The 12,379-nt window shown below is 41.3% G+C and overlaps 1 protein-coding gene and 1 pseudogene across 1 annotated transcript; both read left to right on the plus strand.

The window, feature by feature from the left end:
- Positions 1-1,007: 1,007 nt before the first annotated feature.
- Positions 1,008-2,166, plus strand: LOC141814237 (uncharacterized; annotated as a pseudogene).
- A 7,843-nt stretch (positions 2,167-10,009) lies between these two features.
- LOC141815099 (uncharacterized) lies at positions 10,010-11,938 on the plus strand. The gene has a single exon (XM_074703054.1). It carries the CDS (start codon positions 10,010-10,012, stop codon positions 11,936-11,938), a length of 1,929 nt encoding a protein of 642 aa, XP_074559155.1.
- The last annotated feature ends 441 nt before the right edge of the window (positions 11,939-12,379 follow it).

Below are 12,379 nucleotides of genomic sequence, written 5' to 3' on the forward strand. Positions count from 1 at the left end.
TACGCTTGGTGAAGCCATCGCGCGATCTTTGCTCATCCTTTGTGCTCGACGAAGCCATCTCTAACACTCTACCACTGCGCAATCTCTGCTCATCCCTCACATTCACCACTCCCCTCACTCGTGCTCACTCACGCATCCTCGACGCCTTCCCATCTCTGATCGGTTGACGGCTTCACATCTTTGGCAGGCTGACACCTTCCAATCTCGAGCAGTCAAAGCTCCATCAACCTCCATCGCATCCCCTTTTCTTCCTTCCCCTGCAGCACAACCTCCACTGCGATTCCTTTAGGCTTAAGGTAAAATTTTGAACCCTTAAATTAACCAAGTCATTCTGATGGTATCTACTCCATGCATCTTTTGGATTTTTGATTAGTTGTGTTGCTGCTAATTTCTTAATTTAATTTTTTTAATGTTTGTTTCCAAGTGTGAATAGTTGATCATTATCAATTTTTGTAGTTTCATTATGGAAATTGCAAAGAAATTGTTGTAGTTTCAATTGTTGCCCAACATTCTTAAGCCTCATGATACGTCTGTAGTTATACCTGATTATAGGTTAATTATGATTGAGAACATTTAATCAGGAATTTAATAATTGAATCCGGCTGTGTAAGTGTTGATGTAATGGTTTTTGGGTTTAGTTTCCAAAATAACTAGGCCTTGATATTAAATTCATAGGAATTTGGAAGAGATCTAAATGTGAGACAAGAGGAACAAGAGATATAGAGAGGATAGTAGAAAATTGCATTCTTCTTCTTATACCATTTACCCAACTAAAATAGCTCTCATATATAAAGTGGTTTTCCATGACAAAACACAAGTGTCTAATAGATTGTCCTACATTTCTCAAAGAAATTTGAGGTCGACCTAGCACATTACCATGTATTAAAATTCTATGTGATGATATGAGGCATCCTATAGGAACAAAAAATAAATAAATTTACTGATTTCTTAGGTTCTTTGGCAAGGAATGGAAAGTATTACCCAATTGTGTAGAAGAGTGGCATAAAATGCCAATGGACAAAAAGAAAGACATGCTAAATGTTAGAAAGGTAATTGAATTACTTTTGTAAAATTTTAGTTAAGACTTTTAATTTATGCAATGATAATTTATCTATATATTATTTACAAGAAAAGTATGACCTTCCTCGAGGAACAAAAAATTAGACACTATGCTCAATAGCAAAAAAAATGAAGAAATTAGAAGTCTGAACTAAAAAGAAATTACTACGATCCTAAGTTGTCAATTCAAATTCTTTTACAACAAAGAAATGAAAGAGCTCATGCAGAATAATATATGAGACTAGTTATTTTTTGGAATATAGAAAAATCAAAGGTATGTAATACTTTATTTATTTAGAATATATAATTTGATTCAAATGTTAGTATACTTTTATTTTATGTATTACATGTAATTTAATATATTAAGAAAGAAGTGAAAAAAATAAAGATGCTAAAAGGTAAAAGATAATGAATCCGACCACCGGAAGGACATCTTTTGCTCAAGTGCAACAAAAATTGGTAATTCTTCTCATTCATATTATAATTTTATGTGCATTTAAATGTAGAAATTAGTAACCAAATATATTTTCAGGCAAAATAAAATGGGCATCCTCCAACATGAGTTGAATTATTTCATGTTTGTTTTACTCATGCCGATGGAAGTCCCTCAAGCAATGTTATAGAAGAAAATTTGATAAACTATTTTATACTCTTTAATTATATTAATTTAAAGTATTTTTAAATTATCATTACATATTAAATAAATATTAACATGTCATATATCGATAAAGGCTGCAAATAAAGAACTAGTAAATCAACTTCCTAAAGATTATAATGATCAAGTGAGTCAAAATAATATATTTGCTCAAATCATTGGATTGAATAGACCTGGTCGAGTACATATGCATGGTGATGGTGTTAGCCCATCTGATTTTATGGAGAGTAGTTCTTAGCTGTGGCACATGCAATCAACTAGTAATGGAACAACAGGCAAAATTAGAAAAGATGAATGAGCAAATTTAAAAGCAAAGACAACATATTGCAATGTTGAAAACTAAGATTTATGATCAATCAAACTAAAATCCTCTATCAAATTGTAATACTAGTCAATATACTTCTTCAAGTAGTAATCCACAAGGTTCTATTCCACCTTATCCAACTTTATAGGTAAGATGGCGTTTAATTTCTTTTTTATTTTATATTCCACACATCTTTAAATTTTTATTCTGTTTTGCATTTTCATGTAGATTGGTTGTCATATCTTGATTAAAAGTTTATTTGATTTGATAAAATTTGTGACAAAAGGAGTGCTCCTAAGCATGGATCCAAATACTATAGTAGAGAGAAAAAAAACTAGGGTCAAATTGGTATACTTTTGCATTAGTATTGCATTTGTACTTTTGTCATAATGTGATGAATTGTGATGATGTAGTGAATGAATTGGATGTTTTGATGTAAATTTTTTCTGTTCTATATAGTAGTTGAATTGTGATGATGTGTATAATTTTTTTTTATTATATGTAGTGGCTTAATTGTAATGATGTGTAATATCTTATATTCTATGTAGTGAGTGAATTAAGATTATATATTCTGATTAAATATTAATGATAATATTTAATATCTTTATAAGTTATTATTCTTGATATTTAATAGTGTCATTATAGATTAGTTAAGGTGACATTCTATAATAACTTTATAAAATATTTAAATTTATCTTTATTATGATAATAATAAGACATACATAAATATTGTTAAAATATTTTTTTGATATTTTCTATTGTCAGTATATTGCAAGAATTAAAACACTTTTGAAGTTAGCATAGATATTTTATAATGACATTATACAAATGTCAAGAATACTAGAGAATCTAAGACGATACATATTTCAATGCATTATTTGATATTGTGATCATAGCTTTATTGTCACTAAAGGTATATTATAAGGGCATTTATGTGTCCTTAAAAACCTTATTTCTAATAGTGCTCATAATATTTAGGAATGGTAGGGGAATATAAAGGATTGAATATAACTAAAAAATAAATATAACTTTTTTGTATCATTAAGTTTTTCATGCTACAATTGGCTTATATAGTCGTCACAAAAGAAGTCCAAAAGTAATTTAGTTTTTCCTATATTAATTATACTATTATATTTTTCTAGACAAATACAGATAATAGAAAATAAAATTTAATTTAGTATGATAATTTAATTAATCATTACATAATTCAATTAAATTTTATTTAGATTTTTAAAAATGTAATTTGGTTCAGTGTTCCAACACACGTTATGGCCATTTGTGATAGTGTAAAATTCACTATTAATTAAGTTATATATATCGAATGCTTAAAACAAATATTTTGGTAACTTACGACATTTAACAACCGCTAATTGCAATGAGATATTTGTCTGGGCCATTAGTAACTGTCATAATGGTAATTACCTTACGACACTTAACTGATGAATTTTATTTAGAATGCCAGCCATTCATATGATCGGGTAAAGTTATCTCGTCCTGCGTTGTGATCAACTGCAGTTTTTCGATTTACCTCCTCACAGATGATCGTGGGACCGATCGTGTGGGCCGCTCAAGGTAGCTGATCCACCTTTTTGCAGAAGAAAAGGGTAAAGTTATCTCGCAGCGCAGGAGCCGATCTACCGAGTTTGGCGTTGCCCACTTAATTCCTCAAAGAAATGAGGCAATGGCACGGGTCCCCGCAGCTGTATTATTTATCTTTACGTGATGGCCCAATAACACAGACGAGCTTTAACTATTCAATCAATGTATAATATCGGATGGTCCCCAATGGAATTAGGGAATTAATATTGTTGATTCTGAAATTGTAGCAGATCATGCGGAGCTAGCTAGCTAGCTAGCCACCTACCTACACTGCATGCCCCTGCTCATCTAAACATTTGATAGATGGTCATGAAAATCATGGTTACTTTTGGATTCGGAACCTTCACGCCAGATGAGAAAGAAAGAGAAGGAGAGAGAGTATGTAAATTAAAGTTAAAGGAAGGAGGAGAGGAGGAGGAGGAGGAGGAGGAGGAGGGCTGGTGCGTGCATGCACGCACTGCAGACGCAGTTTGTGTTTGTGTTTGTGTGCGCAGGCTTTAGTGTAAATGGAGAAAGGCAGGCGAGGTCACAGTGAAAAAGTTGCAGCACGAGCAAAGAAAGGGATGCTCGATTGGAGGCTGCGCGAGCTGCTCGATTAGTTTTGGTTTGGCCCTTGCTTGCCTCTGGGTGCAGGTGTGCCTGAGTCAGGTGGGGGGTGCATGGACGGGAGGTTTTTGGTCGGATCATGCAAGTCCTGGCTAGATCGTTTTGCAACGACGTGCGTGCGTGTCTGTATGTATGATGCATGGAGAAGAGAATGTGTGAGGTAGGGGGATTCAAATATAGAAAACGGAGGAGGTGGGGAGAAAAGAATTTGGAAAAGGACAAAGGTGGCAATAAAGAAGAGAGAGAGGTCTGATTTTTTCTGCAGCTGTCTGCTCTTTTGTTAGAGAAGGTGGCGGTGTGAGGTCAAATCATAAAAAGTGAAAAGCTTTTGTTTTGTTTTGGATTCAGGTACAATTACTACTTTTTCATAAATATATTACATTGATTTTCAGTTGCTCTCTTACAAACTGCAAGAAGAGGTTCAAAAGACAAAGTCATGCAGCACTAACCCCCTAAGGAGGCGGAGGCGGAGCCGGAGCCGGAGCCGGAGGCTGAGACGGAGGCGAACGGAGGGGACTACGACTAGCTCTACAGTGATGGTACCACACCGTGCCACCTCCTCGTTTGCTAATCAGAATAAATAAAGGCGACTGCTACTGCTGCTTCTGCTGCAGCAGCTGCAGCTGCTAATGCTGCTCTACATCTGATCTGAGCTGTTGACCAGGAGTCAGCAGAGTGAATCCAGGAACTGGGAAAGATGGCTACGACCATCACCCTCTCGCCTTTCTCTCTCTTGCTGTTCTTTCTTAAGTTTCCTATCCCAATTAATTACTGCATGCGAAAACGACAGTGTAGGCTGGGAGAGTGAGCTAAGAGGGCTCATGCAAACGTCCCTTTCTCGCACCCCTCCATCCCCCACCTCTGCCGCTCTCTCTCCCCTCCTCCTCTCCCTCTCTCTCATTGGAAATGGCGACCTCTCGACTCGTACGCTCTCCTTATTTTTCTACGTTGGAAGTGGAGAGAAAGAGAGAGAGAGAGAGAGTGCATGGGATCTCAGTTACTTAGCATGAACCGAGAATTCTCCTCATCATGCAGCTTTGGCTGTCTGAGGAAAACGACGTACGTCTACGTCGTCGTCGTCGAGATATATAGTCCTTCCCTACTCAAATCATCTGCCTTTCCCTTTGTGCTAGCTATTGCTTTTCAGATACAAAACATGCATGCCATTTACTAACTAAACCGGTAAGCAGGTGTGTGCCGCCGGATGCATGCTAAATCACAGCACCGACCTGAAAATTTTGCATGCTAGCTAGCTGCAACTAATGAACTGATCAGGATGTTACTGTCTAAACAAGGCGACCGTCAAAAGTTTTCTAATTGTAACAAAATATTAGGTTTCATGCGTCAGGATGGAAATTCAGATCCATGCCATCAGTCTCGGGATATGCTATCTGCCAGATGCCATTAGCCAATGAGACCTGCTTTTCCCCCCTCCCATCTGACAGGCCCCCTCCCTTCCACCTCCTCTCTCTCCCTTTCAAATTACACTTTTATCCTCTCCTTTTTATTTATTTATTTTTTATTCTTTTTAAAATTTTAAAAAATTAATTAAAAAAATAAAAACTAAATAAAATTTAAAATTTAAAAACAAAATTAATTTAAAAATAAAACTTAATAAAAATTAAATAAAATTAAAAAAATATATAAGTATTAATGAAAAAATAATAAACAAAATTATTTTTAAAAATAAAATTTAATAAAATTTAATTATATATATATAGAGCTGTCAAACGGACCAATCCATGGCGGGGCGGGCTAATTCATGGCGGGTCCATCATATGGCGGGGTGGACTAACCCACCAATTTAGCGGGTTGAGAAATCTCCAACCCAACCTAACTCAAGGTGGGCCGCGAGTTAGGCGGATCAACCCGCGGGCCTGCTAAAAAATAAAAAAATATTAAAAATTTTAAGTTTAAAGTATAATTTAAATTGATTAAGTTGAAAGTTTTAAGTTTAAATTATAATTTTTAAGCTTAAATTGTATTTAAATAGATGAAACCCACTCATTCATTAAGTTTTATACTTTAATTCTAAAATTTAAAATAAATAAATAAACTTTCTCGACCCGCGGGTCAACCCAAGTCCGCCACGGGCCAACCCACGCGGGTCGCAGGACTAGGCGGGCCAATCCACCTTAACCCATCTTAAAATGGGTTGATAAAATTTCAATCCAATCCATCTAAATTTCTTGACGGAGCGGGCCAACCCGGCGGGTCTAACCCAACTTGACGGCCATATATATATATATATAAGTATTAATGAAAAAATAATAAATAAAATTAATTTTAAAAATAAAATTAAATAAAAATTATATATATATATATATAAGTATTAATGAAAAAATAATAAATAAAATTAATTTAAAAATAAAAATCATATATATATATATATAAGTAAAATAAAACAAAAAAACAAAAAAAAGGGTAAAACTGGCATTTTAGTGGGAGAGAGAGAAGAGAGGATGGGGGTGCGGTGTCAGAGGAGGGGGGAAAAGTAATTTACTTAGCCAATTGACCTCGATGACGCCAGATGTGATGTATGTTGGATTTAATTTCTTAAAAATGAGTTTAATTATAATTTGTATATGCAGATACGAATTGAACTCATTCCAGTGATCTAATTAAGATTTATCGAGTTTCAAATTATCAGATGTGGATTAAAAATATGTAGAATCTGTTAGTCCGTTCCGATATTATTAGATATGGATTAAATTTATTGAATTTATTAATCCATTCCAGTATTATCGGATAAAGATTAAATATATAGAATAAGTCAATTTGTTCTGTTATTATCTATGAGCTGATAACGGATTGGATATCTATATAAGGGTTTGGTCCCGTGGGTTTAGGGCATCAAGTGACATCGCCTTCGTTCCCCATTGACGAAGATTTTACGGTGTCATCACCCTAATTCCCTTGGAAGATCTTCCTTTCACTTCCGCTTTATTTTCTTCCACATGGATCAAGCAGTTGGCGTTGCAGGACAATGACAATAGCTCTCCAAACAGGTTCCTTGTCGTTATTTTTATATTTAATTGTTAAACCATGTTATTCGTAGAAACTATATCTTTGTTCTTGTATTTTTAATTACCTAAGTTCTAATTCGGTTTATAGAACTTATGTGGCTTATGATATACAAGATCTATCAATTGGTATCAGAGCGAGATTCTATTTCATCGTGTTTCATGGTTTAAAATTGATTTTTTATCGATTTATTAATTTCATGTTAGTTAGAGTTTTACTAACAGTTAATCGTTGAAACAATCTATAGTTTTTTTTTCACGAAAGATCACGAAGAAAAAAAATAATGCCATTGATCAATTCCTCGATCGGCGTGTTCTATGACCTTAAAATTATCATCGCTCCTTTCTCGTTGAAGAGTGCAAATGAGAAAGCCAAAAGATTATAAATAATAATAATAATAGAATCCTGTGGGAATATGGTATTAATTTATTATTATTATTATATTTTATTTTGGCTAAATTGAGACAAGATCTATGGGAAGACTTTCGGATTTGATTTCCGCATGAAGAAGCATGGGAATGGGTGGTGCGCGATTCGGGAAGACAATTATGTTTTTTTTTAAAATTTTATTTATGAAAATAATAATAATAATAATATCCTTTTCCCATTCTCCCGCGGGTATAATCCAAAAGAAGACTGCCTGGATTAAGTTTTCTCTTATCCGCTTAGTTAAAGTTTCTAGGATTTTCCTGAGTCTACCTACACACATATTATTAAATCGAATTATTGTGTTGGCCCAAAAGAAGGCACATTAGTTATGTTTAGTGTATTTTATATCGATAGATGTATGTCTATGCTAAAAATAATTGGCTCAAAAGAAAATTACTTTTATAACATGCAGATATATGTTTAAGATAACTTAAAACTATAGAACAAATTTATTTTGTTCATATCATGTACAAAATATGTCGACCCAAAGGAAGACGTATTGAGTGACTGATTAAAGTTGATGTAAGTTATGAATAAATAAATAATTCATATAAAGTGTCGAATTATGCGCATAATGGATCGGCCCAAAAGAAGGTTCATTATGTGGCCAACTAAAGTTTGAGTTATTTTAGAGAGTACCGCTAACAAATTGTATATTAGTCCAAAGAGTAAAATGCATGTTCCGGGGATAAACTAAGGGGCTAACCATGCAGACCTGAGTCTTAAGTTGGTCCCGTCTTAGGGGGCCCCACCCATTAACCGAATCCTTCATTCGGCAGGAGCCTGGCCGAATCCTTCCATTCAGTAGGAGCCTGACCGGATCCTTCCATCCGGCAAGAGCTTGGCCGGATCCTTCCATCCGGCAGGAGCTTGGCCGGATCCTTCCATCCGGCAGGAGTCTGGCCGGATCCTTCCATCCGGCAGAAGCCTGGCCAAATCCTTCCATTCGGCAGAAGCCTGGCCGAATCCTTCCATTCGGCAGGAGCCTGGCCGGATCCTTCCATTCGGTAGTCACCTCGCCGAATCCTTCCGACTGATCGCGCACTAGTCGATTCCTTCACACGGCCTCACTGGCCACATACCCCTCTAGTATTCGCTCCTGCATCGCCGAATCCGAGTCCTCAGCACGACTGCTCATCAGCCGAATGAGTCCTCACCAGCTCCACACAGTGCCCTGGCCCACCTCATCATGATTTCTGACAAGCCCACGCCCCCATAATTAATGTTATCTCTCTGATTGTCTGCAAAGATAGTGACAACATAAGGCTTTACCGGCGATGGGACAAGGAACTCGATTGTTCCTGCCACCTCATTAATCATGATGGGACATCTCTTAAATGATGACGTGACAGGTATGCACGCTCATCTCTCCTTAAAAGACCACTCCCTCCGGCAGGTAAGTTTCTCTCTCGAACTCTTCACTCTCTTTACACGCTCAAGTTCTGCTTCTACTGTTCATCTTCTTCTTCCTCCGCTTTCTCCCTGACTTGAGCGTCGGAGTGGTCGCGCCAGGGCACCCCCTGGCCTTCCTACTGACGTTCTTTGTGTTCTCAGGCCATCTTTGAGGTTGCTGCTGCTCATCATCCACTCCGGCGAAGTCTCCGACCGACTCCCTCACCTACTACTGTTCTCATCATCGTCCCCTCTGTTCCATCAGCTCCGGCTGCTACTGTTCAGCTCCATCCACTGCCATCTACGGCGAGGAGGTCCGGTGACGTGTCCCGAAGCAGTTCTCAACCGGAACATAATTTGGCGCCGTCTGTGGGAACATATTTTGCCCGGATTTGAGATGCCGACGGACGAACCTCCCCAACCTCCTCAGCCTCAACCCTATTTCGTCGCCATGACGCAAGAGGACTTCAATAAGGCGGTGGCCGCCGCCGTCCTGGCGATCTCTCAGCAACAACAACAACAGCATCAGGTACCCGCTGGCCCTTCCAGGCCCCCTTCGTTTCTCTGCTGAAGCACCACCAGCGCCGGCGCCGGCCCCAGCTCGCCGGTTATTTGAGGCCCACCATACGAGGCCCATCAAGCTCCGCCCATTTTGCTCAGATCCATCAGGCCCCAACCTATCAGGCCCCAGCTCATCAGGCCCATCAGCAGGCCCATCATCAGGCCCATCAAGCTCATCAAGCCCAGGGCCCACCTCAACCTTACGCGTACGAGGACTATGGAGGAATGTCCGTGGAATCAGCAGCGGCCCAGACTCCACCTCGGCGCCCTCCACGTGGCAAGGGACTGTACCAGGGGGAAGGTAGCAGTCCTCACAAGTCCCCCTTCGCCCAGTGGATCTAGAAGAGGAACTCCCTCGCCACTTTCGCGCCCCACAGCTCATGGATTACACAAGAGCAACTGACCCAGAGGATCACCTGGGAAAGTTTGAAAATGCCGCCACTTTACATCAATATACCGACGCCATTAAGTGCCGGGTCTTCCTCACCACTTTGGCTGGTGCCGCTGTTCGATGGTTCAACCACCTCCCGCCAGCTTCCATCTGCTCCTTCAATGATTTCCGGAGTTCCTTTCTAAGGCACTTCGCCACCAGCCGCGCTTACCGAAAGACAGTGATGGATCTTTTCGCCATCAAGCAGAAGCCCAAAGAGTCACTAAAGGACTACTTGCGTCGGTTCAATCAAGGAGCGCAAGAAGTCCCGGCGGCTCCTTCTGAAGTCCTCGTCAGTGCCTTTTCGCAAGGACTGATAGAAGGAGACTTCTTCCGGTCCCTCATCAAAAAGCCTCCGGAGAATTTCGACATGATAATGACCCGGGCGGACAAGTACATACATGTGGAAGAAGCTCAGTCGGCCCGGCGAACCAATACCGACTCCTCTTCTCAAGGTGGTCCGAATCGCCAGCCCGCTCCGGTTGTCCGAAGCGAGCATCGTCCACCCCCTCAACCGCTTAGACGACCTGAGTCAGAACACCCGGTCAGACAGACAGGAGGTCACCGCGCCATCCAAGCAGTGGATTCCCGTCCTGCACAGTCATCTGAGCCTTCACGATGGCTTCCGCTCTTCTGCGCCTACCACAAGTCAAGAACTCATGACACTCGGGACTGCCATCAATATGCCCGAGTCCTCCGTGAGGCAGAGAACCAACGCTCTGGAAGGACGATAACTGCCCCTCAACAACGACAGGAGACGCATCATCAAGATACCACTCCATTGCTACCACCTTCTCCTCGAGCCACCCCCAAGCGCCACCGCTCTCCCAGAGAGCTCACTCCCCCGACACAGAACGAAGGAAGCCGTGGTCAGGGATCCGGCCCCAGGGACCCCCGAGCCGGCAACCAAGATAATGCCCCCCTTAGTAATATTCTGATGATTACAGGGGGAGCCACTGATGGAGATTCCAATCGGACCCGGAAAGCTTACAGCAGACAACTGGAAGTCTGTGGAGTGGCCGGAGGAAATCAAGGCACGGGGCCCATCATTGGTTTCGGCCCTCAAGACTTAGAAGGAGTCGAGACTCCTCATGACGATGCGCTGGTCATCAAAGCTACCATTGCCAACTATGAGATATCCCGGGTGTTTGTTGACACCGGTAGCTCCGTCAACATCATATTTATGTCCGCCTTCAAGCAGATGCAAATCGACATGGATGACTTGGAGCCAATGGCCACTTCCCTTTACGGCTTCACGGGAAATGAAGTGCGCCCCCTTGGACAGATACGGCTCGCCATCTCTCTAGGGGAAGAACCAGCTAGGAGGACAAGGTATTGCTTCTTCACTATAGTGGATGTCTGCTCCTCTTACAATGTGATACTAGGTCGCCCCACCCTTGGCGCCTTCTCTGCTGTCATCTCCACCTACCACCAGAAGATCAAGTTCCCGATCGGGGACTTGGTGGGAGAAGCACGGGGCAACCAGACAACAGCGAGGCACTGCTATGTCGATGCGGTCCGAACGGAAGCCAGGAAGACTCGGCGAACCCAAGGAGCTGAAGTATACGCTGTCCAAGAGGCGCCCAACCTCCGTGCCGTAGCGGAAAAAGAACTCCTACAAATATGCCCCGGCCGACCGGAAGCAGTCGTACAAGTGTCTGCTGAACTGCCAACTGAGCTAAAGCAAGAGCTGGTCGAATGCTTGCGCCAGAATCAAGATATTTTTGCTTGGGAGCCGACTGACCTGACGGGGGTGTCGTCCGCCATCGCCATGCATTGCCTCAATGTCCTACCCGGAGCCCGCCCCATCAAACAAAAGAGGCGCCACTTTGGCCCCGAGCAGAACAAGGTGATCGGGAGGAGGTGCAGAAGTTGCTGAAGGCCGGATACATCAATGAGGCTCTCCCACTTCAAGGTCTCGCGGTCGTTCATCACTCTCCCAGCTCGGACCTACTCCAACGACAAGCTAAGGGGTAAGTTAGCACCTGCTTTCCTTCTTTATGTTTGAGGCACCTTCCCGCTACGGAAGCGGTAGACATCACCGGTGCCTTCCCAACATGGAAGCATCTGTCAACGCCAACAACTATGTCAACTCAAGGCAGACGCATCGTCCGCAAGCACGGACACTATGCATCGTCCGCAAGCACGGACACCCTACGCATCGTCCGCAAGCACGGACACCCTACGTATTGTCCACAAGCACGGACACTCGCCGTATCGTCCGCAAGCACGGACACTACGCATCGTCCGCAAGCACGGACACTACGCATCGTCCGCAAGCACGGACACCCTACGCATCGTCCGCAAGCACGGACACCCT

Source organism: Curcuma longa, chromosome 21, assembly GCF_044706935.1.
Source record: "Curcuma longa cultivar G26 ecotype Majalengka, Jawa Barat chromosome 21, ITB_CL_G26_1.1, whole genome shotgun sequence".
Taxonomy (NCBI): domain Eukaryota; kingdom Viridiplantae; phylum Streptophyta; class Magnoliopsida; order Zingiberales; family Zingiberaceae; genus Curcuma; species Curcuma longa.

What these genes read in the sequence shown, in the direction of transcription:
- LOC141815099 (XM_074703054.1), top strand. Translation starts at nt 10,010, where the DNA reads ATGGATTACACAAGAGCAACTGACCCAGAGGATCACCTGGGAAAGTTT.